At 41.0% G+C, this 22,135-nt stretch overlaps 1 protein-coding gene across 4 annotated transcripts in view; it reads left to right on the top strand.

Moving 5' to 3' along the window:
- RGL1 (ral guanine nucleotide dissociation stimulator-like 1) overlaps positions 1–22,135 on the top strand; it is a 381,962-nt gene that overhangs the window by 321,183 nt on the left and 38,644 nt on the right. For all 4 annotated transcript variants that reach the window (XM_006872532.1, XM_006872531.1, XM_006872530.1 and 1 more), the window contains exons 5-9: positions 2,509–2,693; positions 7,080–7,204; positions 8,606–8,821; positions 12,991–13,094; positions 18,344–18,428. In XM_006872532.1, the coding sequence (XP_006872594.1) occupies positions 2,509–2,693; positions 7,080–7,204; positions 8,606–8,821; positions 12,991–13,094; positions 18,344–18,428 (715 nt within the window). The remainder of the gene's footprint in view (positions 1–2,508; positions 2,694–7,079; positions 7,205–8,605; positions 8,822–12,990; positions 13,095–18,343; positions 18,429–22,135) is intronic.

Genomic DNA, 22,135 nt, shown 5'->3' with positions numbered 1-22,135 from the left:
GCACATAACAACAACAACAACAACTGTAGGATAAATACTGGACTGCCAGCCTTTAGATCAGTGTGGTTCAAGTCCACCAGCTGCTCTTCAGAAACCTTATACAGGGTCTCTGTGAGTCAGAACCGACTCGATTGCACTTAACTACAACATACTTACATAGACTTATCTATTTGTTTGTCTGAAGTCCTGGTATGGCACTGTAGGATAAGCACTGGATTGCTAACTATAAGGTTAGCGGCCAAACCCACCAGCCACTCCTTGGAAACCGTATTCAGTGTGGCTATAGATGTATCTATGTATATCACCCCAGAAATGTCTAGAAGGAAATAAACCAAATTGTTAGCAAAAGGTCACGGGAAGGAATGGGCTTAAATGAAAGCAGGTGTTTTGCCTTCTAAATTTATGCACATTTGTAATATTTACTCCCTCCGCCCCCAGATAATCAGTTGTGTAATTTTAAAATAGTTATGGGTGGTAAAGTAATAAATGATACATTAATATCACTACCTTTTACCTATAATTTTGAATTTCTGTCAGGGTGTTCTTTTAAATTATGCAATGCTGAGAGGGGTCATTAGGTTATTAGAAATTGTTAGAATGATACTTTAAAATGTTTTATTTTGTGGTGTGACTTATCATTTCCCTTCTCTATCTATTTTTCTATCAATGTCTAGAGAAGAATATCTCTCACTGAAATGCTAAGAAACAGTTTGGATTAATTAGAAATTAGATTAATTCATCCCTCTTGAAAAATGAAAAACTCTGTTCTCTTTTAAGAGTCAGTCTGGCGTATATAAATGTCAGGTTTTTCCATTTTCTAGGCTATCCCTAATTGCCCACCATAGTTCTGGGCTCAGGGTTTATCAGGAAATAATGCGTGGAAAACATCATTCACATTCCTTATAAAAATCAAGCGTTAGAATGTTCCATCATCATTATCTTTTTAAATTCATACTTAGTTTCTGTGAAGAAAGGACAAATAATAAATGCTCTCTGTGTGTCCTCAAAGCTAGAAGTTCACTGATTTCATTGTACTTTTGTTTTTAATTAATTCCAGAAGGCCAGACCAATTTTTTTTTCTAGCATTCTGGAAGGGAGTGAAATCTTTATCATTTTACTTAATCTAGGCTAAAGTCCTGGTGTGGCATTGCAGGATAATGTGCTGGATCGCAAGGTCGGTTTGAACTGCAAGGTCGGAGGTTCAAACTCATCAGCCGTTGCTCAGAAACCCTACACAGGGTCGTTATGAGTCAGAACCGACTTGACTTCTGTCATATTTATACCCCCTTCATAGCTTGGACCCTTGGTGTGAAATCAGGAGACGTGAACTTTAAAGACCCTTGTGAAAGTCCTTAGACATAGATGGATAATAACGAAATTTAGTCTTATTATAGTTTAATAAAGTAAATGATGTAGTTGAAGTATGACCAGGTGATAGTAATTTTTAGGTCTTTATCTAAGTGTTAACATCTTTGTTTATGTAACATGCATTGATAGTTTATAGTTTCTGAATTTCCAGTCACCATCATGAATGAATAACCTTGGCTATGTAGACAGCCAAGTGCTGTGTTCTCCATGGGACACAGCCACGTATGTGCCTGACCCAGGACCATCTACAAAGCCCTCTTTGAATGTGAAGCATAAAATAATAGCACTTAGAACATTTTATCCTTTTTAACATTTAGCTTTTTGTTACTCTTCTTGAGTGACAAGTTGTTCCTAACCTCAAGACAATATCCTTGTGTTACTAGTGACATGTTTGGAGGGAGGGAATTGTACACCCACAACTTTCTTTACTCTGGGACCTTGTTTAATCTGAGATAGATCCTGCATGTGACCCTCAGAGCCCTTCAGTTTATTTCCACTTAATTATCTTTCAAATACCTAACTTCGTTGCCTATACTATTTCTCATTTATGAAACATTCTCCTGAAGAAATCTGAGAAACAAAAAGATAACTTTGTAAGGACGTTTTAGGTGCTCATGCTGAAACCTTGGTGAGCTATATGAATTAAATTTTTTGTTATCTTTTCCAAACCCAAGCACTTCCTTTATCTGATGGATTTATGGGCTACTTGTAGTCAGCTGTTTCCTAAAATAGGATGGCAGATTTTGTGGTCTCTGATTTGAATGAATTTAGGATTGGAGATCTCAATATCCATTTGTATGTAGATTGCTTTTAAGTTGCCTCATGATGTATAAATCTTCTATTCCTGTATGTATTTTTCTGCCACATAATGATTTTCCCAAAGTTCAGGTCCTTTTTAAAAACAACAACAAAATATTATCAGCCTTTACCACGCCCATAAAGCCGCAACTGAAAATAATGAAGTGTAGTCATCTTGTTTTCGTGTGCCTTCAGTTCATTGACACTGCCAGGGACTTTTGAATGAATTATCTGTTGACCATCTGCCCACGTTTTCCTGGAGCCTGCCTGGAATAGGTGGTGTCCAGGACTTGATTTGAGTCCCACAACCTGTTGAGTGTAATGACTCTCTATTTCTCCTAGTGCAATTGCCTCAATCTTGAGGGCTTGGCTTGACCAGTGTGCCGAAGACTTCCGAGAACCCCCTCATTTCCCTTGCTTGCAGAAACTGTTGGATTATCTCAAACGGATGATGTCAGGCTCTGACCCCGAAAGAAGAGCACAAAATCTCCTCGAGCAGTTTCAGAAGCAAGAAGTGGAACCTGACAGTGAGTACTTGATGGTTCCCAGGGAAATAGCTAGATTCTGACCTCTGACCTCGTGCACTTGTTCTCCCTGTCCTGCTGAATTAGAGACCTGGCTTTCCCTCAGAAAGTCAAGCTCCTGTCAAATTCTGCAGGTTTATAAATCCGAGAGTTGTAGGATTTTAGTGAGGGATTTTCAAGACAATTACTTTCCTCATTTTATACATAAGTAAACTATCGTTCAGAGAAATGAAATAATCTTCCTGGACTTTTGATACCATAAAGAGTTCTCCTTGATAGTTGTTTGCCTTCCCTTGAGGCCTAGTTTGGCGCTGTGGGTTAATGTAATGGACTGGACTGCAAAGTTGGTTTGAACCTTAAAGTCAGCAGTTCAAGCTCAACAGCCAGTCCTCCGAAACCATATACAGGGTTGCTATGGGTTGGAACCAACTCGATGGCACTTAACAACAACAGCTTGCCAACATGTGCTATTGTTGTCTGGATTTGCTTTTTCATAATTTAATGGCTGCTTCTATCAAATGGGAACCCACCACAAATGACATGGAAGTAATCCAGGTCTGCTCCTGCCCTCACACAAGCTGTGAACAGCAGTTTTCCTCCCCATAGAAAGTATCACTGTGCTCCATCCCCTACTAGGGCAGATTGCAGTCATTTAGTGTCTCTAATGGCTTCATTGAAAGGAAGTTTCTGTGGCTGTTTTTTCCTATTTGAGGAACCAACTGTCTGTTTTCAAGGACAAAGGAAGGGCCACCACTGTAGGTCATGGGGTGCTTGGAACTATCAGGGTTTGAAGAAAGCCACAAAGAGATTAAGACAAGCTCCCAGTGTGACGTTTTATCCCTCGCTGGTGTGCTGGGTCATGGTTGCCATGGTGGTTGACCCACTTGGAGCTTCTGACAGGCATTTCCCTGAAGTGATGCCTGTTTCCCCAGTGAAGGAAAGGAAATGATCCCAACACCACCACAGATAAGGGGAACTGCATCTGTGCCAAAGAAAATAACCATAAATTCCAACAGTCCCTGTTCAGTTTTTTTCATGCATGGGAGATGAAAGAGGGGCAAATGCAACTGCATCTTTAGGAGCAGGCTACCAACTAGTCTACATCTCAGATGATTTCATCTGCTCGGAATGTTTGAATACAGAATACCGAATACCGGGAGCATTCCTCCAGCTGCCTGGCCCTCAACTCCCTTCAGGGCCTCTCTGCTTGTCTTTGTGCTGGAGTGCTGTGTCTGTGTTAGAGCCCAGTTGCCCCCACTGGGGCTGCCCCTGGCTCTGGGCCTAATTGGAGAGCCAGGGGGACCAGTCGTTCATTGTTTCCAGCCCAAGGACTGGAAGGCAATGCTCATTTGGCAGGCTGTGGCAGGGGTGAGGGGGACTGCCGGACTTTGGGAAAGCTTTAAGGAAATACCCAAGAATGAATCGTTTCAAAGTTTGGAAATTTTTAATCAGGCATTTCTAAAGTTTCTGTTAATTAAATTCATGTGTCATTGCTGAGTTTTAGGAGCTTGGTACCTATGAGCTGACTCTACCTTGCTCTCCTGCATGCTTTCAAAAGTAAGGTTTTGTTTCAAGTTTTTCACTTACTTAACCCAGGCAGAGCCAAAGCAGAAACAGTGAAGGCATGCATGATGGCCCTGGGGGTGAGGACCATGTAACCTTCGTGCACATCCATATTCTAGCACGTACCTGGTGATAGGTATATCAGGCCTTGACTTGCAATACTGAAGGATTCTGTAGGCAAAATACTGAGTGATGCAGAAAGCATCAAAAGAAGATGGAAGGAATACAGAGAGAGTCAGTGTACCAAAAAGAAATGGTCTGTGTTCAACCATTTCAAGGGGTAGAATGTAACCAAGAGCTCATGATACTGAAGGAGGAAGTCCAAGATGCACTAAAGGTATTGGCAAAAGACAAGGATCCAGGAACTGATGGAATTCACACTGACACCCATCTGTATCAAGAAATTTGAAAGACAACTGATGATTGATTGGAAGACATTCATATTTGTGCCCATTCCAAAGAGAGGCAACCCAAAATAATGCGGAAATCTTAAGATGATATCATTAATATCACATGCAAGTAAAATTTTGTTAAAGATATTTTAAAAATGGCTGAAGCAGTACGTTGATGGGAGGCTGCCAGAGGTTCAGGCTGGATTCATATGAGGACGTAGAATGAGGGATATGACTGCTGACAGAAGATGGATCTTGGCTGAAAGCAGACAGTAGCAGAAAGATTTTCACCTGTGCTTTATTAACTACACTAAGGCTTTCAGTTATGTGGATAACAAGCTATGGACAACATTGCAAAGAATGAGTATTCCAGAACACTTACTGTGCTTATAATGAACTTGTACATAGAACAGTGCATCACCACGTGGTTTAAAATTAGGAAAGTTGTGCACCAAGGTTGTATTCTTTTACCATACTTTTCCTTTTGTATGCAAGCAAATAATTCAAGAAGCTGGATTACATGAAGAAGAATGTGGCATCAAGATTGGAGGAAAATTCATTAACAACCTGTGATAGGCAGATGATACAACTTTATTTGCTGAAAGCAAAGAGGACTTTAAAATACTTAACTGATGAAGATCATAGACCACAGCCTTCAATATGGGTTTTACCTCATTGTAAAGAAAACAGAAATCCTCACAAATGGACCAATAACATCAAGTTAAATGGAGAAAAAACTAAAGTTGTCCAAGGATTCATTTTGCTCCGATTGACCATCAACAGTCATGGAAGCGGCAGTTGAGAAATCAAATGAAGTATTACATTAGGCACATCTGCTGCAGGAGAACTCTTTAAAGTGTTCAAGAGCAAAGATGTCAGTTTAAGGGCTAAAGTGCGCCTGACCTAAGTCATGGTGTTTTCAGTAGCATTATATGCATGAGAATGTTTTAACAGTGAATATGGAAGACCTTAGAAGAATTGATCCATTTCAGTTATGGTTTTGGGGTAGAAAAGTAACACAGACTGCCAGAAGAACAAACAAATTTGTGTTAGAAGTACAGCCATAATGTTTGTTAGAAGTCAGGTTGGCCAGACTACACCTCTCATACTTGGACATATTATCAGGAGGGACCAGTCCTTGGAGAAGGACATCACTCTTAGTAAAGTGGAGGGTCAGCAAAAAAGAGGAAGTGTTTTGTTCTGTTTTGCATAAAGTTGCTATGAGGCGGTACTGACTGAATGGCACCTAACAGCAAAAACAACAATGTGGTGTTACCAAAAGGGGGGAATAATACAGGGTCCACTCTCAGCACTCTCTCTCCCCTTATAAAACTAAGAAAAAGCCATCCCAACTTCTTCCATGTTGCTCACAAGCCTTTTATTCTGCAAAGAAGGGAGAGAAGAGGCTTAAAAATAATATAATAATGCCGTGATTTAAATTTGTGCTAAGATAAAACTGTGGCAATTAGATTTTTCTCCTGAGAACAGGTTTGTCTGGAAAAGAGCTTGGAATATGAAAAAGCAGATGAGGTTGGGAAATAATCCAGGATAGACTCCAGAAAAGAGAGGATGGGGAGTCGGTCAGACTCCTCCCAGCTCTACACTTTCCAACTGGATACTCCAGGTCCTATTCCATACTCCTTCAGCTTTTTATGTGGATTCCTGAGAGCGATTTTCTTTCCCTTACTCAGCATGTGCCTTATTTAATTTGCTAATAAATGATGTTATCCATAATAATAACCAAACCCCTTTGCCTTTGAATCAATTCTGACTTACAGTGACCCTGTAGGACAAAGTAGAACTGCCTGGACGTTTTTCAAGGAGTCCTGGTGTGGCGATGTAGGATCAGCACTGGACTGTGAACTGCAAGGTCAGCAGTTCAAACCCACCAGCTGCTCATCAGAAACTTTATACAGGGTCACTATGAGTCGGAACCAACTCAATAGTACTTAACAACAGAAACAACTGTCCCCAAAAGTCTAGCCAACCTCCATGCCCAGGCCTTTCAGACCTGGTTATAAGTGCTTCCATAATTAAAAACTATGAATTTGGAGTTTAGGTATTAGTTGGATTGCTCCAAGAGCTGTCAGACGGGTTTGCAGACGTCTCTGTAAATGTAATTCCTGATTTGCTTCTCTGCATCTTGCCTTAAACCTGGCTCCTCCTAGACATAGGAGTAAGTGGTTTTCCAAAGTAACTGCATGGGGCCTCTGAGCTTAAAAAGAAAGAAAGAAAGAAAAAAAAAATCTAAGAACAAGCAGAGATTGAGAAGATCTCCATTTCACTTAAATTTATTGTACATTCTGTTCTCTCCCAATGAGTCTGCTGTGGGCCTCGCCCTTCTCTCTTCCTAAATGAGAGCAGTTCAAATTGAAGCTGTAACTAAGGTCATCTACGATGGCACCAAGATACTAATTTTTTTGTACTTGAACAGATGGGCTTCCCAGCACCATGTCATTCAGCCTGGAAGAGGAAGAGGAACTGGAGGTTGGAGGGTCAGCAGAATTCACGTTCTTCTCCGAAGATCTTGTGGCGGAGCAGCTGACCTATATGGATGCAGTATGTGCTCTCTTTGTAACTCATGTGTGTTTCCATTTCCAGTGTAGAGGAGTGACAATGCTGGTTGCCCTGGTGAGGCAGGGTGTCATGTGATTTAAGTGTTTTTGAATCCTTGAGAAGAGAGCCTTTGCCTGAAATCGTAGACTTAAGGCGGGACTTGAATCTATCATCTGAGTAATTCAGCCCTAAGCTCTTCTTGCCATTCTGGGTGAAGGTGTTGTTTTACTCGGAGCCCAAGATGCAGAGGAAAATAAGAATTCTAATCTGAGTGAAACCAAATCTACCCCATTGCATGAGTGTTTCTCTCCCTTTAGGCTCATAAATATTTCAAGTTCTCAACTGTTTCTTTGGAGGATTGTAAAGGAGTCAGAGTGTCAGTCACGATACGGTAAATCCACTGACCCACGTGTGGCAGCTCATTTTCATGTATGCTTCCTACACTTTTGGAGTTTGAATATTTTTGTTCGCTGTACATACTTGATTTTGTCAGTCACATTTCCTTAGCTCAACATTAGTTGGTAAATACCAGTTAAAGGAAACACAACGGTTATGATTCATCACAGTGGTTCTAGCTTCTTTGATCTTAACTGTGTTTGAGAAAGTGGCACAGAAAGTGGCAGGGTTCCATCCAGTGAACATGCATATAGTATAGTATAAGTAAATCAGATAGTCTCTGTAACGTAAATCCTGGTGTGTACAGTCTTTTAAACAAACCCCGCACAACTGACACTGTATTGTTGTATCAATCAGAATCTATTCTAACAATATCAGTTTGTCTTTATTGCTGTTCCACAATTGGTAGCTTAAGAGGAAGATGGAAACATTCATTGGTTATTGTTTTTAAGCCAAGACCAGAAAACTACATTTTAAACTCCTCTTTCTACATCTCATGGTGTTGAATTGAATCGTTTTTTTCAATTGCATGCTCCTTATTTGCTTCATTTTGAGGAATGTGAAATTTCACCAGGGGTATATGTTTCGTGTTCTTTCCTTCTGTGGGTCACTTTGCGGGTGGTCACAGTACAATACAGGACATTCATATAGCACCAGGACACACCATAGATATGATTTTGATTTCAAAGTCATTGATAGATTTCACCTGATTTTCCTTGCAGAGCAACAGAAGCATCAAAATGTTTCTTCGGTCATTTGAATTTCTCTTGCTCATTGTGTTCCATTTGCTCCATTGAGCATATTTTAAAAGAACATGTGGGCTTTTCTGATCAGTTAATATATTAATGATTTACTTTTGCTTATTGAAATGAACATCACTAGGCAAATCAGGTAGAAAAGTGTTCTCTGTGTGTTCACTAAATACCAGTTTGCAGATGAGCCAGACGACGTGCTTTGCCGTGTAAAATGTCTGTGCTGTCCTTAAAGTCAATTCCTCTTTTGTTCTAGCAACTGTTCAAGAAAGTGGTGCCTCACCACTGCCTGGGCTGCATCTGGTCTCAAAGGGATAAGAAAGAAAACAAACATTTGGCTCCTACAATCCGGGCTACCATCTCTCAATTTAATACCCTCACCAAATGTGTCGTCAGCACCATCTTAGGGGGCAAAGAACTGAAAACGCAGCAGCGAGCCAAAATCATCGAGAAGTGGATTAACATTGCTCATGTAATTATCTTTTCAAACATATTCTTCATGTTTAGTAGATGTTGGAGATAACCCTAGTGCTGCCTTTAAATGGCTTAGCCATTTGGTTGAAAGATAGTCTATATTTGAAAATTTATTCTGGTTTGAAAATTCATTCTGGTTTGAAAATTCATTCTGGTTTGTTGTTTCGAAGTACGAAGGAAAGTTGTCTTTCACCCCCTTTTTAAAAAAAAAAAAAAAATAGCAGGGCCCATGCACTTTTGTTCTGGTGGGCTCCATTCCCACTACTGCTTCTCCAGGATGAGACACTGTTTGCTTTTATGTTAGTCTTCACCAGAGAGAGTCTTTCTCTGCCCCTTGTTTAGGAACTATAAACTGAGGATGTGAGGGTCATCCATGGCTCTTCAACCCAGAATTACTACCTATGCACTTCGTGAGTTCTGGAAGCACAAGAGCCAACTTCTTAGAATCCTGAATCTCTTTTCCAAAGGATTGAGACACTTACAGAGGTCTCTCGTTGATCTGGGGCCTTTCACCTAAGGTTGGAAGGCAAAACATATTCCTACAAGTGCATTCTGCTGAGTGTGAGAGTCTAGACTCTTGGCTCTGATGCCCACATATTATATAACCATCACTAAAGAGTCCTTATTTCATTCTGCTGTACATAAGGTTGCTATGGGTCAGTACCGACTCGATATCACCTAACAACAACAAGGAGTCATGGTGTAGCACTGTAGGGTAAGAACCACAAGGTCAGCAGTTCAAACTCACCAGCTGCTCTTTGGAAACTATACACAGGGCCACTATGAACTAGAGCCAACTAAATGACACTTACGAACAAGAAGTATAATCTTATTTCATGACTGAGAACATTTGAACAGTTTTCTGTTAGTCGGTCAGCAAGTATTCGGTGAGGTCCAAATGTGTGTAAGCTACAATATTGTGTACTTTACGGACCTTCATAGGACAGCACAGAATTGATTTGGTCTTACAGGAGCTTATCAAACAAGGAACATACTGGAATGATCTCAGCTGGGAAGTACAAGAGTAGGGTCATAGGTGACAAGTTCTGTGAAAGCGGAGAGGACAGACCGTTTCTGAATCGAATGGATGATCAAAGAAGACCTCCTGGATGAGGTGGCATCCAAATTTTGCTTTGAATAATAGGACTTTTGACTTTTAAAGAGTGAGGAAAGGATGCCTTTTCCTGACAAAAGAAATTAAATCAGTAAAACTTAGGCAGTTAAGAGTGATTTTGAGAAAAAAAAGTGAATATCTTATAAATCTATATTTTGGGCTATCTTTAAGGAGCCTGCTGGTGCAACAGTAAAGCACTTGGCTTCTAATCAAAAGGTTGGCAGTTAGAACCTCCCCACAGGCTCCATCGGTTCCATGCAGTGATTTTATTCCTTAAAAACTTGTTGTTACATGCCATCGAGTCGGCTCTGATCCATAGCAACCCTGCATATAGGCTTTCCAAGGAGCAGCTGGTGAGGTTGAGTCCCCCGTATGACCTTGGCAGTTCAAACAGCTTTGCAGTCTGGCACATTAACCCACAGCTCCACACCAGGACTCCTCCATAAAGATTGGTGATGGTGGTTATGTGCCATGGAGTCGGTTCTGACTCACAGCGACCCTGTGCAGGGTTTCTGAGGCTGTAAATCTTTACGGGAGCAGGAAGCCTCATCTTTCTCCTGTGGAACAGCTGTTAGTTTCCAACTGCTGACCTTAAGGTTCGCAGCCCAATTCTTAACCACTATGCTAAGATGACAGTTTATAAAATCCTCTGGGGCATGTCTACTCCGTCACATGGAGTCTTTGTGAATAGGAACCGACTAGACCACATCGACTATGTGGATCAGACCTCAGCCAAAGCTTTCTATCCTGTTCCTCTCCCACCCATTAAGCCCCAGTAGGAAATCTGTAGGACATAATATTTGTGTCTTTCATGTTACCTTTTGTTGCCTTTGACTAAAGAGCAAGGATATTTACGTGCCTTGTATTGGGTGTTTTGGTGGCCTGTTAGCCACAGACATTTTAGTATATGAGCAAAAGAGCAAGAAACAAAGAGTATCTTATGCAACTTAAATTTCTCCTACTCTGATTTGAACTTACTTCTCAACAAGTAAAAGTTTTGATAGATTATGACACAGCATAGAATTTGTGTCTTCTTAGAAAAAAAGACAAACATTTTTTTGCTACATATGCCATAGCTGTAATCCTCTACATTTCTCAATGGAAAATGCTGTATCTACCGCTAATCCATTCAAGTGGTTATAAAGCTTTATAGAAAGAATGTAGTGTGTGTGTGTGTGTGTGTGTGTGTGTGTGTATGTTGGACATGTGGCTCAGAGTGACTTTTGGCCCAACTCAAACATCAATTGTACATTTATGTAATAAGAAATATAGGTTGAATAATCTGAAGCATATTCCAAATTCTATAGCATATGCCAAAAGCCATTGGTCCTTACTCTTGATGTTTTTTAATCATGAGCATGCTGTACTCTTTGAAATTGTAAAAGTTAACTTAATAAAGTAACAAAAGTCATAGGCAGTTTTTGCCAAAACTTATTTTGTTTTTTCTGCATTAATCAGTTTCTTTTGAGTACCTATTTGAGAAATAACCATATTACATACAGAAAAGATTTCTGACCTAATATGACCATATTTTCTTGGACTTGCTGTAAATACTGCTTTTCTATGTTTGAACCACATATCCTGGAAGATACTTCCTTTTCCAGAAATGAGGCCAAGATTCCTTTAAACCCTTAGCTTCAGCCTCTTGCTGAATAATGTGTTCCATATGTTTATTACAATTTGCATGAAATATTTGTGCCTGAGGTCTTTTATTTATTGCAAGTTTCCTGATTTTCTAGAACATAACTTTTAGATTCTGAACCTTTGATGAACCATGCACTTACAGTTTGGTGTCCAAACTGACTGTAGCTTAACAGTTTTCTTTCTCTTTTTCAAAGGATAAGGGGAGGATACTGAGACTTTTTTTTTTTTTTTTTTTTAAGAAAATGCAAGTTTGAGTTTTATAAAGAAAATATTTGGGGGTTGGTTTGTTTTGCACAGTTTTAAGGTAGCCATGCTAAGTTAGAGAATGTTCCAAACTCTTAAGGTTTGCATTATTTCATGAAGTGATCCTCTAGGCATGGTGTATTTATGCTCAACCATTCTGGGACCCCTTGTCCCAGATGTTCTACACAAAGCAAAATACTTGCTCACCCAGTGCACTTGCTTATAAACACTGGAGATGTTGTACTCCGGTGAACCTGTATATAAATCATCTCCTTTGACATACAGTGAGACCTCCCCATATGCCCACCTTCCTAATGCTAGCAAGTGATGAGACCCTCACCCTGTTGTGCTGTCCTTGCCCTTCGTTCAGTAAAACTTGGATACCCAAGGTCGCTGACTTCCGGCATTATAGGCTGCATGCTGTAGCTTAAGTTTCGGGAGTAGAGAACTTTCCCTTTACCCAGCATGGCACCCAGAATGTCTCCTGTTCTCTTTTCTAGTTTGTTTTAAAACAAACTGAATTTTGTTTTTAAAATGCAAGTTATTTTGGAAGCATTGAAGGACCAAGGTGTTTCTGAATGTTTATAGTTGTGGGACAAGCCAATTTGAAGCAAAATGAATGTGTACACAAATATTCCCTCTTGGCTAAGAGCATAAAAGTGAAGGTTCAACTTGTGGTGAACTTTCATTGCCAAGTTATGTACACGTCTCTGGATTAGGAATTGGTCGTGAGAGGCTCAATACCATCTGACCTCAAAGTGGCTGCTGCCCGGCTCATGTTGTGGGTCTCAGGGATGGTCCTTCATGTGGATTTTTAGGGCATCTGTGTGCTTTCAGCAGAAGAAAGTTTGCTTTCTCTAGCATAGCCGTGCAGATTTGCCTCCATTCGTGTTTTTACTAGGCAAGCTGGAAACTATAAAACTGTAACAACAACCCAAAAAATATATTAAAGGGAGAAAAACAAGCCTCGAGTGCCAAAATCTATAAAATGTTTTTGTGACTAGGGTGGGAGTAAGGAGTTAGTTTTTGATGTTCAGTATTTATACAGCTGTCTATTTAGTAGTAAGAATTCATAGCAGCTGTGATACCTCTAAAACAGGAAACCACCAACTCACTGTAATATTGATATTTAAATGCCTTTTATGCTTTAATCACTCCCCCTGCAGGAATGTAGAATCCTGAAGAACTTTTCCTCCTTGCGGGCCATCGTTTCGGCATTGCAGTCTAATTCCATCTACCGACTGAAAAAGACTTGGGCTGCCGTCCCAAAGTAAGTTCCCAAGTGTTGTCTGCTCTCCTTTTCTTTGGCTGGAATGATTAGTTGCTGCATAAATGTGATGGGGCTTCACCTTCAAAGCTCATATTATATAACCAGAGCAACAGTATGGCCCAGTGAGGGTGTGTTTTATACTTAACGAGTAAAATTAATGTGTGTTGAGGCAAGCTGCTGCAGAAATCAGACTCATTCTCAAAGGATGCCAATAGGCAAAGATAGCTGGCCTTTGGGATAACGCCAAGGGATGTGGTTATTATCCAGGTTTTGAGGGACACAGTTGTGGAATAATGGAGTTGCAGCAATTTGCTATTACTAGTTATTTTTCAGCCCAATTTTCAAAGCCATGAGGTATTTCAGGATGTGAGAGATAATGTGTGCAGGCAGGACGTTTGTTCGTGCTGTTCACCAAGAAACCATTTAGTCAGTTTCTGCTTCGGCATATTAATAGTGATCGTCTTAACGCGCCTTCCTGCTTACCTAGCTGAAATGATTGAGTTAGCTGCATTCCGTGCTGCTTTGCTTCATATTTCTTTGGCCACAGTCTTGGGAACAATTTGCACTTTAATATCCTTATTATTTTCACTATTTCTATGTTGACTAAAAACATGGAAGGTCTTTTGCAGAATTTCCAGAATTCGTAGATCCCAGGGATCTGTTTACAAAGGAGGCAAGTGAGTGGGACACTTCTGGTCATATTTTCAGTACTGATATAAGAACCTAGGGACTGTGGCTTGGATGTCAACTAAGCCAGTTACGTTTAACAATGTGGCTAGCTTCGAACCAGCCAGGAAGTCAGGATGTATCGCGGAAGAACGTGTCAGTGGTTTCAAATGTGTGCTGTCTTCAGTCTGGTCTGTTTCTATCAGGCGAGAGGCCAGCTGGCTTACTAGGCAGGGCTGCCCGAGTGGAAATATGTCTTGGTCCTCAGAAGGAAACTCCAGGTACACATTTCACTGGCGCTAATTAAGTCCTCAGGGACTGATACAGTCCAAACTTGCAAGAAACCGAGATTGGTAAACCAGAAGAAAGTCTTATTTGTGGGGGGAGTCAAATTACTTACCAAATGCAATAAATGTGGCACCAAACTCTCCCTCTCTCAGAGCACTCTACTTTTCAACTTGGTTTGATAATTTATTGCAATAGCCGCACGAAACTCAGAAATTATGGTCACAGATAAGAAATTGATAAGCGAAGTGAATAGGTTACAATGGGGCAGAAATGCTTAGGGCATAGTTGTTCCAGTTAGAACAGTCTCTCCTCAGCTGTGCCCACAGGCAGGCCTCTGCCCCACCATTTTATATTTCTCAGGTTTTACTATAAAACTCTCTTAGGACTACTGTAACTCCTGAGATCAGGGATTGTCTTCTATACCTGTGTATCTCTAATACGTAGCATAGAGTAAACTCTCCATCAGTCGTAGCATAGATTACTGTTTTATCTTCTCTAACATGCTCTAAGGAGCTCTGGTAGCGTAGTGGTTACGAATCAGGCTGCTAACTTCAGGGTTAGCCGTTCAAAACTACCAGATGTTCGCGGGAGAAAGATGAGGCTTTCTGCTCCCATAAAGATATATAGCATCAGAAACCTTGTACAGGGTCATTATAAATCGGAACCAACTCCACGACACATAATAACAACAGTATATCATACGGATTAAGGAACCCTGGTAGTGTAGTGGTTACAAAGTTGGGCTGCTCACCTCAAGGTCAGCAGTTCAAAACTACCAGCCATTCCGTGAGAGAAAGATGAGGCTCTCTGCTCCCGTAAAGATTTACAGCCTCGGAAACCCTGTGCAGGGTTGCTATGAGTCGGAACTGATTCCACGGCACATAACAACAAAAACACACTTGATCTGTATGGCGCTGTAGAATAAGCACTCGACTGCAGTATCAGTTTCAACCACAAGGTGGTGGTTCAAATCTACCAGCTGCTGCTCCTTAGAGTCCCTATACAGATTCACTATGAGTCAGAACTGGCTTGATGGCACTCAACAACAACAACATGCTTTACCTGATCCACCCTGTCCCCCTACTCCCAAGTCATTAGAAAAAATAGCTTTGTGCCTAAGTGACTAAAGCACAGGTTTTAGAGAGTCACTAGGTGAAAATCACATGTTACCGGCAGGGAACACCACTCCATCATAAGCCTTAGCCTGAAGGCTCTATGCTCCGTGGGTCAGCAAACCCAGCACCCCCAATTAAGTGTCTGCGGGTGTCGCTTTCTGGAAGCAAGCATCCTGCTCAAAGTCACTGGGCTTTACTTGTTCCCTGGGCTGTCTTGTGCTCTGGCCTTGGTTCTGCTGCTGCTGCCCCTCGGCTCCAGTGTCTCAGCTTTCTGTCCCTGGGTAGAGGAGGCTCAATGTGCAGGGAAATTGGAGTCCAAAGAATGTACTCCATTCCTTGCTCTTCTTTAATGGTAGTTGTGCACCGACTCATAGCAACCCTGTGTAGGGTTTCCAAAGCTGTAAATCTTTACGGGAGCAGAAAGCCTCCTCTTTCTCTTATGGAATGGCTGGTAGTTTCAAACTGCTGACCTTGAGATTAGCAGCCCAACTCATAACCACTATACTACCAAAGCTCCTTGGATGGTAGTAAGCTACTCTGTTTCTGCTTTTGAGATGGCTCATTTTATACACGTTAGTGTTCCAGGTTTTTACAATCACAATTAACTTTAAGAATCATACAATCCTATCAGCATCTTTTCCCACTTTCTCTTAGCCAGAACCACGAATGCAAAAACATAGTTGGGTGGGAGTTACAGACTATGGCTAAAAGAGACATTAGACAGTTCACCACACCGCTTTAAGAAATGCTTTGATGGGTCAGGAGTTTGAAAATGTGGAGTGGACCATCTGAATGCCCCATGTTTCAGAGCTGAAGAGTCAAGATTCAGCGCAGCCTCGTGCTGTTTACAACACTGTTATCTGTCAGGAAAAAACACTAGCACACATACTTTCCCAAATCCAGTGATGTCTTCTCCATTACCGCTCTTTAAAAGGCTTCTGTCTGCTCTTCATTGGCTTGAATAGTCAAGATGACCGTGTATGAACAGAGATTCTCCTTTCTGCATCTATCTTAGGAAACCTGAGAACCAGAACTCAATGGGGACTGCCTTGTTTTTCCTGGTCTCAGAAATTTTCCACCTTTGACTGAGTGCATTCTTACCACTTGTTTTAGTGGAAGATATTTGAGTTTTGCTGCTCTTGTCTGTCTTCCACCTTACACAGGTTCCAGCTTTCTCAGGTTTTACTATAAAATCATCAGATGACAGGTTCTGGTGAAATACAATGGGGAAATCATCCCTCCCTTCGACCTCCATGTCTCTTCTTTTCTTCCTCGTCACCTCTCCCCATCTGTGGTATCATGAGCAAAGAGAAGGCCAGGTTTTAAAATGCAGCCTTACCTGACTACCATAAAAGGTAATCTTATTTGGTGGCTGACAAGTCACTTAGACCTGCTGAGACCTGGGTATGCTTAAATCTAGAACACAACTAAAAATTGTTGTTGTTAAATAATTGTCAAGTCAGTTCTGACTCATAGCGACCCTGGGTAAGGTTTCCAATGAGCAGCTGGTGACTTTGAACTGCTGACCTTGTGGTTGAGTGTTTACCCTACAGCATCACACCAGGACTCCTAAGTACAAATTAGTGGACTTGTATCTTAATCATTTTGATGACTGGATGAGAAGACCCATTCTTAAAGGAGCTTTTTTAGCTAGCAAAAAAAAAAAAAAAATCAAAGTCACGTTCTGTGCATCATGATGTCTGGTTTGTTTCTGTTGCTTGGTTGGTTGATTGATGTTTTAGTAGAGGGGACATAGAAGTGTCACAGTTCCTTAGAGAAGGAACTTCCATAGCAGCTTTATACTTTTTCATTGCTAACTTCAGGGCAGATTTAAGATATTTATTTGGGTACTGTTTTCTGTGTAAAGCTTTAGGTATCTAGCTTCCAAAGGACAGAGAGGACATCTGTTTATTTCTCTTCATTTAGGGCCACATGTAATTAAGTTTTTAATGATTTTTTTCAAAATGCAAATAGCTGTAATGTGTATGTATTATAAGAGTAGTATTACATAAGGAGTCCTGGTGTGTTAGAGGACAAGCACTAGACTGCAAGGTTGGTTTGAATCGCAGGGTCTGTGGTTCAAACTTACCAACAACTCCTCGCAACCCTCTACAGGGTCGCTACAAGTTGGAATCAACTCTATGGTACTTAACAACAACAACGTTTGCATTTATTGTAAAACAGGTAGGTTCTTATAATGGTTTTTACATGCCAGTGTAAGTGTTACATTTATGAATGGCATTGCCCCCATTAATGCCTGCCTTTAGAATAATTCACGGAGTGAAGATATAGTGTTCTCAAAAGGGACAAGGGTAGTTGTTGTTAAGTGCCTTCCAGTCCATTTCAACTCACAGCATCCCTGTATAGTGTTTGTAAGATGCTGGTGAGTTTGAACTGCCAACCTTGTGGACCAGTACATTATCCTGCAGCACCACATATATGTGACCCTACTTTCTTTCACAGCAAATCCTATGAGATTTGCTGTTGCTGTTAAGTGCATTTTTTCAGGTTTTAACTACCAACCTTGTGGTTAGCATCCAGTGCTTATCCTAAAGGAAAGGTAATCAACGTGTCCAAGATGGCTGGCAAGTGTTGGAACTTGAATGCCAGACCCTCTGACTCCAGAGCTCTCTCTACTTGCTATTCCATTGCACTTCTGACTCCGAGGCAGAGAACACTGGGCTGCGTGTGAATCAAGACTTTTGGGCTAAGAACCTGGAACCCCACTGAGCAGTTCCTAAGGGAAGCTTGGGAAAGCCCTTGCCCTGGTTTCTTTGTTTTTATAAAATGAGGGTACTGACCAAATGACCTCTCAGGTTCCGTTGGGCTTTGTTTGTTGCTAAAATTGCTTGTTGGTTTTTTGTTTTGTTTTTTGATTACTGAAGTGGACATGTCCCAATTGTACAATTAAGTGTCCCAGTTGAACTTTTTAATGATTATAACATGAATGGTTAGAAAATAGCCCTATATACACCCATGTGGCAATGTATGTGTACCTTACAAACAAAAACCACTTTCATGAAAAAAGATCATTGGCCTCATCTGTGCTTGTATTATCTCTTGGTCTTGAGATCAGCGTAAATCCCTTAGATCCATAGGTAACTGAGGGCAGTTGGGTTGAAGGTGTTGGGCTAACTAATTCTCTTCATTTGTTAATATTTCCTCAATTCCTCTTCATAGGGACCGAATGCTGATGTTTGAAGAACTTTCAGAGATTTTCTCAGACCATAATAACCATTTGACCAGTCGGGAACTACTGATGAAGGTGAGGCTCTTGGTGAAGGTACTGAACTGTTCTTGTTGGATGCTGTGAAGTGGATTCAGACTCATGGTGAACCCATATGACTGAGTAGGACTGCCACAGACGGTATTCTAGGCTGCCGTCATTATGGAAGCAGATTCCCAGGTCTTTAGTCTGTGGAATTCCTGCTTGGGTTCAAACCACCAACCTTGTAGTTAATAACTGAGGGCTTAACCAGAGTACTTAGAGCACTATTAATAGCCCTGGGATGCATCCAAAGAAGAGTATCTTGAATGCTCCTCAAGTTTCTTTAGTCCCCTGAGAAAGCCTAAGAATGTCTAGAAGGCAGGATTTTGTGTATTTATACAGAATGTAAGAAGGCTGTGACGAAGCAAGTTCCAAGTCCAGTTGCGTTCTGTTCTTCTATCGTCCTTGGCATCTCTATTATGTAACCAGATTGTGAAATTTGTGCTCACATGTGTTCTCCTTTAACGAGTTACTCAATTAATACCAAGTACTGTCACTTGCTGTATCCTGGTGTGCCGCTGTGGGTTAATGCGCCAGACTGCAAAGCCGTTTGAACTGCAAGGTTGGTTGTTCAAGCTCACTAGCTGCTCCTTGGAAACCCTATACAGGGTTGCTATGGGTCAGAACTGACTCAGTGCACTTCACAACAACAACTGACACTTGTTGGTGGGTGAGTGACCTGGAAATAGTCCTTGTCAGCAAACTGTCTCCTAGAACGACAGAACCCAAACCTGTGATTCCATATCCCTTGTTTGACTAAATTGTACTGAGTCAGCAGTATTTTTCCATCTCCAGATGAGTGCTGACTTCTCAACTAGTTGCTAGGTAAAAGTGTAGCTGGGTTCATCTGATTTCTCCATATGTTTGTAAGGCATTGAACTAGTGTCTAGGAATACAAGGATGACTGGAATAGAACCTGCCTTCTAAGGGCTTCACTACTAGTGGATGGAGATAGACACTAAACGATAAGTGTCCAATAAAGGTAAAAATAACAGCTTGTGAGTGACCACTAGAAAGGAAACTCAACTAGGTTAAATACTTTCCTCATGGTCTTTCTATAAAGTAGATGTTGGCATCCTCATTTGCAAATAGCCAGAATTCAAATAGGAAAGTAACAAGCCCTCAGTAACACACCTAGTGGATAGTGAAGACAAAATGTCAATTTCACCTCTTGATACCCTAAACCCTGTGCTTTGATCACTTGGGCAAAAAGCTCTTTTCTTCTAATGTCTTGGTTGTAGGGGGCAGGGTGGATCAGGTAGCGCATCTTGGTGCTGATGGTGGTAGTTGTGTGCCACTAAGTCATTTCTGACTCCTAGAAACCCTGTATAGAGTTTCTGAAGCTATAGATAGATCTTTACAGGAGTAGAAAGCCTCATCTTTCTCTAGAGGAGTGGGTAATAGATTTGAACTGCTGACCTTGTAGTTAGTAGCCTAGCTCGTAATTCCCTAAAGTGTCTTCTTGTTGTTTTTAAGTACCGCCGAGTCAATTCTGACCCATAGTGACCCTGTTTAGGGTTTCCAAGGAGCGGCTGGTGAGCTTGAACTGCTGACCTTGCAGTTCAAACAGACCTTGCACTCCAGTGCATTAACTCACCTCACCACACCAGTGTCTTAGAGAAGGTAAATGTGTAACTAGTCAAAGATTGGTTGATGGCTCACTTTGTGCTAAGTATTGGAGATACACGCATAGAAGACAGTCCCTGCTCTCAGGGGATTACAGTCTTATGGAAGATGTAGGAAATAGAAAATTACAAAATATTGTAAGTAGTGTAAGTGGAAGCCCTGACCTGGGCAATTAAAGGATATGATTCGTGTTCCTAGTCACTTTTCTGTAAATTGGAGGCAATAGTAGTATTGGGTCTACTGACATGGGATTGTTTTGAAGATTGATTAAGGTAAACTATTTAAAAAGCACTATTAAAATTTTTTATATCATTTATTATCTTTTAATTTTAGTATTTGGAGAACTAAAACAGCAACAGAAGTTTACATATCTTAACTATCTGGTGCTGCCATATAGAACAGAAATACCAAAAGTGGATGATGGTAACATACAAATTTGTTCTCTCCCATTTATGGAGACTACAAGTCTGGCTTCAGAGTGTTGGCTCTAGGGGAAGGCTTCCTGTCTCTGTCAGCTCTGGAGGAAGGTACTTGTCTCCTTTTAACATCTGTGGGCCCTGTATCTCTTGGAGATCTCCATGTGTCTTGACATCAGTCTTCCCTGGGTCTTGGAAGTTCTCGGCCCCAGAACAAAGGTCATACTTTGCTTGCAGCTTTTCTTTCTTTGGGTTACTGATGTCCCTCTTTTTCTACTGGTTTTTCTCTCCTTTATCTCTTGTAATGTAAAAGGTAACACAGACCACACCCCAGAGAAACTCAATTTACATCAGATCAGGTTTGCAGCTCGCACAAAGTATTTTGTTGTGCCCTTACCCTGCCTCAGTAATGTAGCAAACATAACCTAATCCTCCCTCATTAACACATGCTGTTATTGCTTTTAGGAGCCATCTAGTCAGTTCTGACTCACAGTGACCCTATGCACAGCAGAACCAAACACTGCTGTTCCTGCACTGACTTTACAATGCTTGTTACACTTGAGAATGCTACTGCTGTCACTGAGCTAATCCATCTTGTCCTCCTTGCAGATCCTCCACTTTACCTAGCATGATATCCTCCTCCAGGGACTAGACTCTCCTGACAATAGGTCTGAAGTTTGAGAGACCAAGTCTTACCATCTTGGCTTCAACAGCCAAAGGATTTGTTTGTTCTTCTGGATGTCATTGGTACTTTTAATATTCTTCTTCAACACCATGACTCAAATGTATCAATTCTTCTACGGTCTTCCTTATTCATTGTCCAGCTTTCACATGCATATGAGGTTATTGAAAATACCATGGCTTGGTCAGGTGCACCTTAATCCTCACTCAAACTGACATCTTTGCTCCTCAATGCTTTAAAGAGATCTTGGGCAGCAGATTTGCAATTTGTCATTGAATTTCTGACTGCTGCTTCTATGAGTGTTGATAGTGGATCCAAGCAGAATGACGTCTTTGAAAACTTCGATCCTATCTCCATTTTTCATGATGTTTTTTGGTCCAGTTGTAAGGATTTTTGTTTTCCTTACATTGAGGTACAGCCTATACTGAAGGCTGTGGTCTTTGATGTTCATCAGTAAGTATTTTATTTAAGTCCTCTTCACTTTCAGTAAGTAAGGTTGTATTATCTGCATGTTGCAGGTTGTTAAAGAGTCTTCCTCTAATCCTGATGCCATGTTCTTCCTTATATAATCCAGCCTCTTGGATTAATTGGTCAGCATACAGACTGAATAAATATGGTGCAAGAATGTAACCCAGGCACACACCTTTTCTGATTTTATAGAAGCCATTCAATGTCCTCTTGTTCTGTTTGAATGACTGCCTTTTGGTGTATACAGGTTCCTCATGACACAATTAAGCATTCTGGAATACTCATTCTCTGCATTGTTGTCTATTGCTTGTCATGATCCACACAGTTGAAAGCCTTTGCATAGTCAATAAAGCACAGGTAAACATTTTCCTGGTATTCTCTGCTTTCAGCCAAGACCCATCTGACATCAGCAGTGATGTCCCTTGTTCCATGTCCTTATCTAAATACAACTTGAACCTCTGGCAGTTCCCTGTCAGTGCACTGTTGCAGGCATTTTTGAATTATCTTCAGCA

This window comes from Chrysochloris asiatica, unplaced genomic scaffold, assembly GCF_000296735.1.
Source record: "Chrysochloris asiatica unplaced genomic scaffold, ChrAsi1.0 scaffold00203, whole genome shotgun sequence".
NCBI lineage: Eukaryota > Metazoa > Chordata > Mammalia > Afrosoricida > Chrysochloridae > Chrysochloris > Chrysochloris asiatica.
The sequence above is the reverse complement of the archived record's forward strand: the minus strand, read 5'-3'. Positions and strand labels throughout refer to the sequence as shown.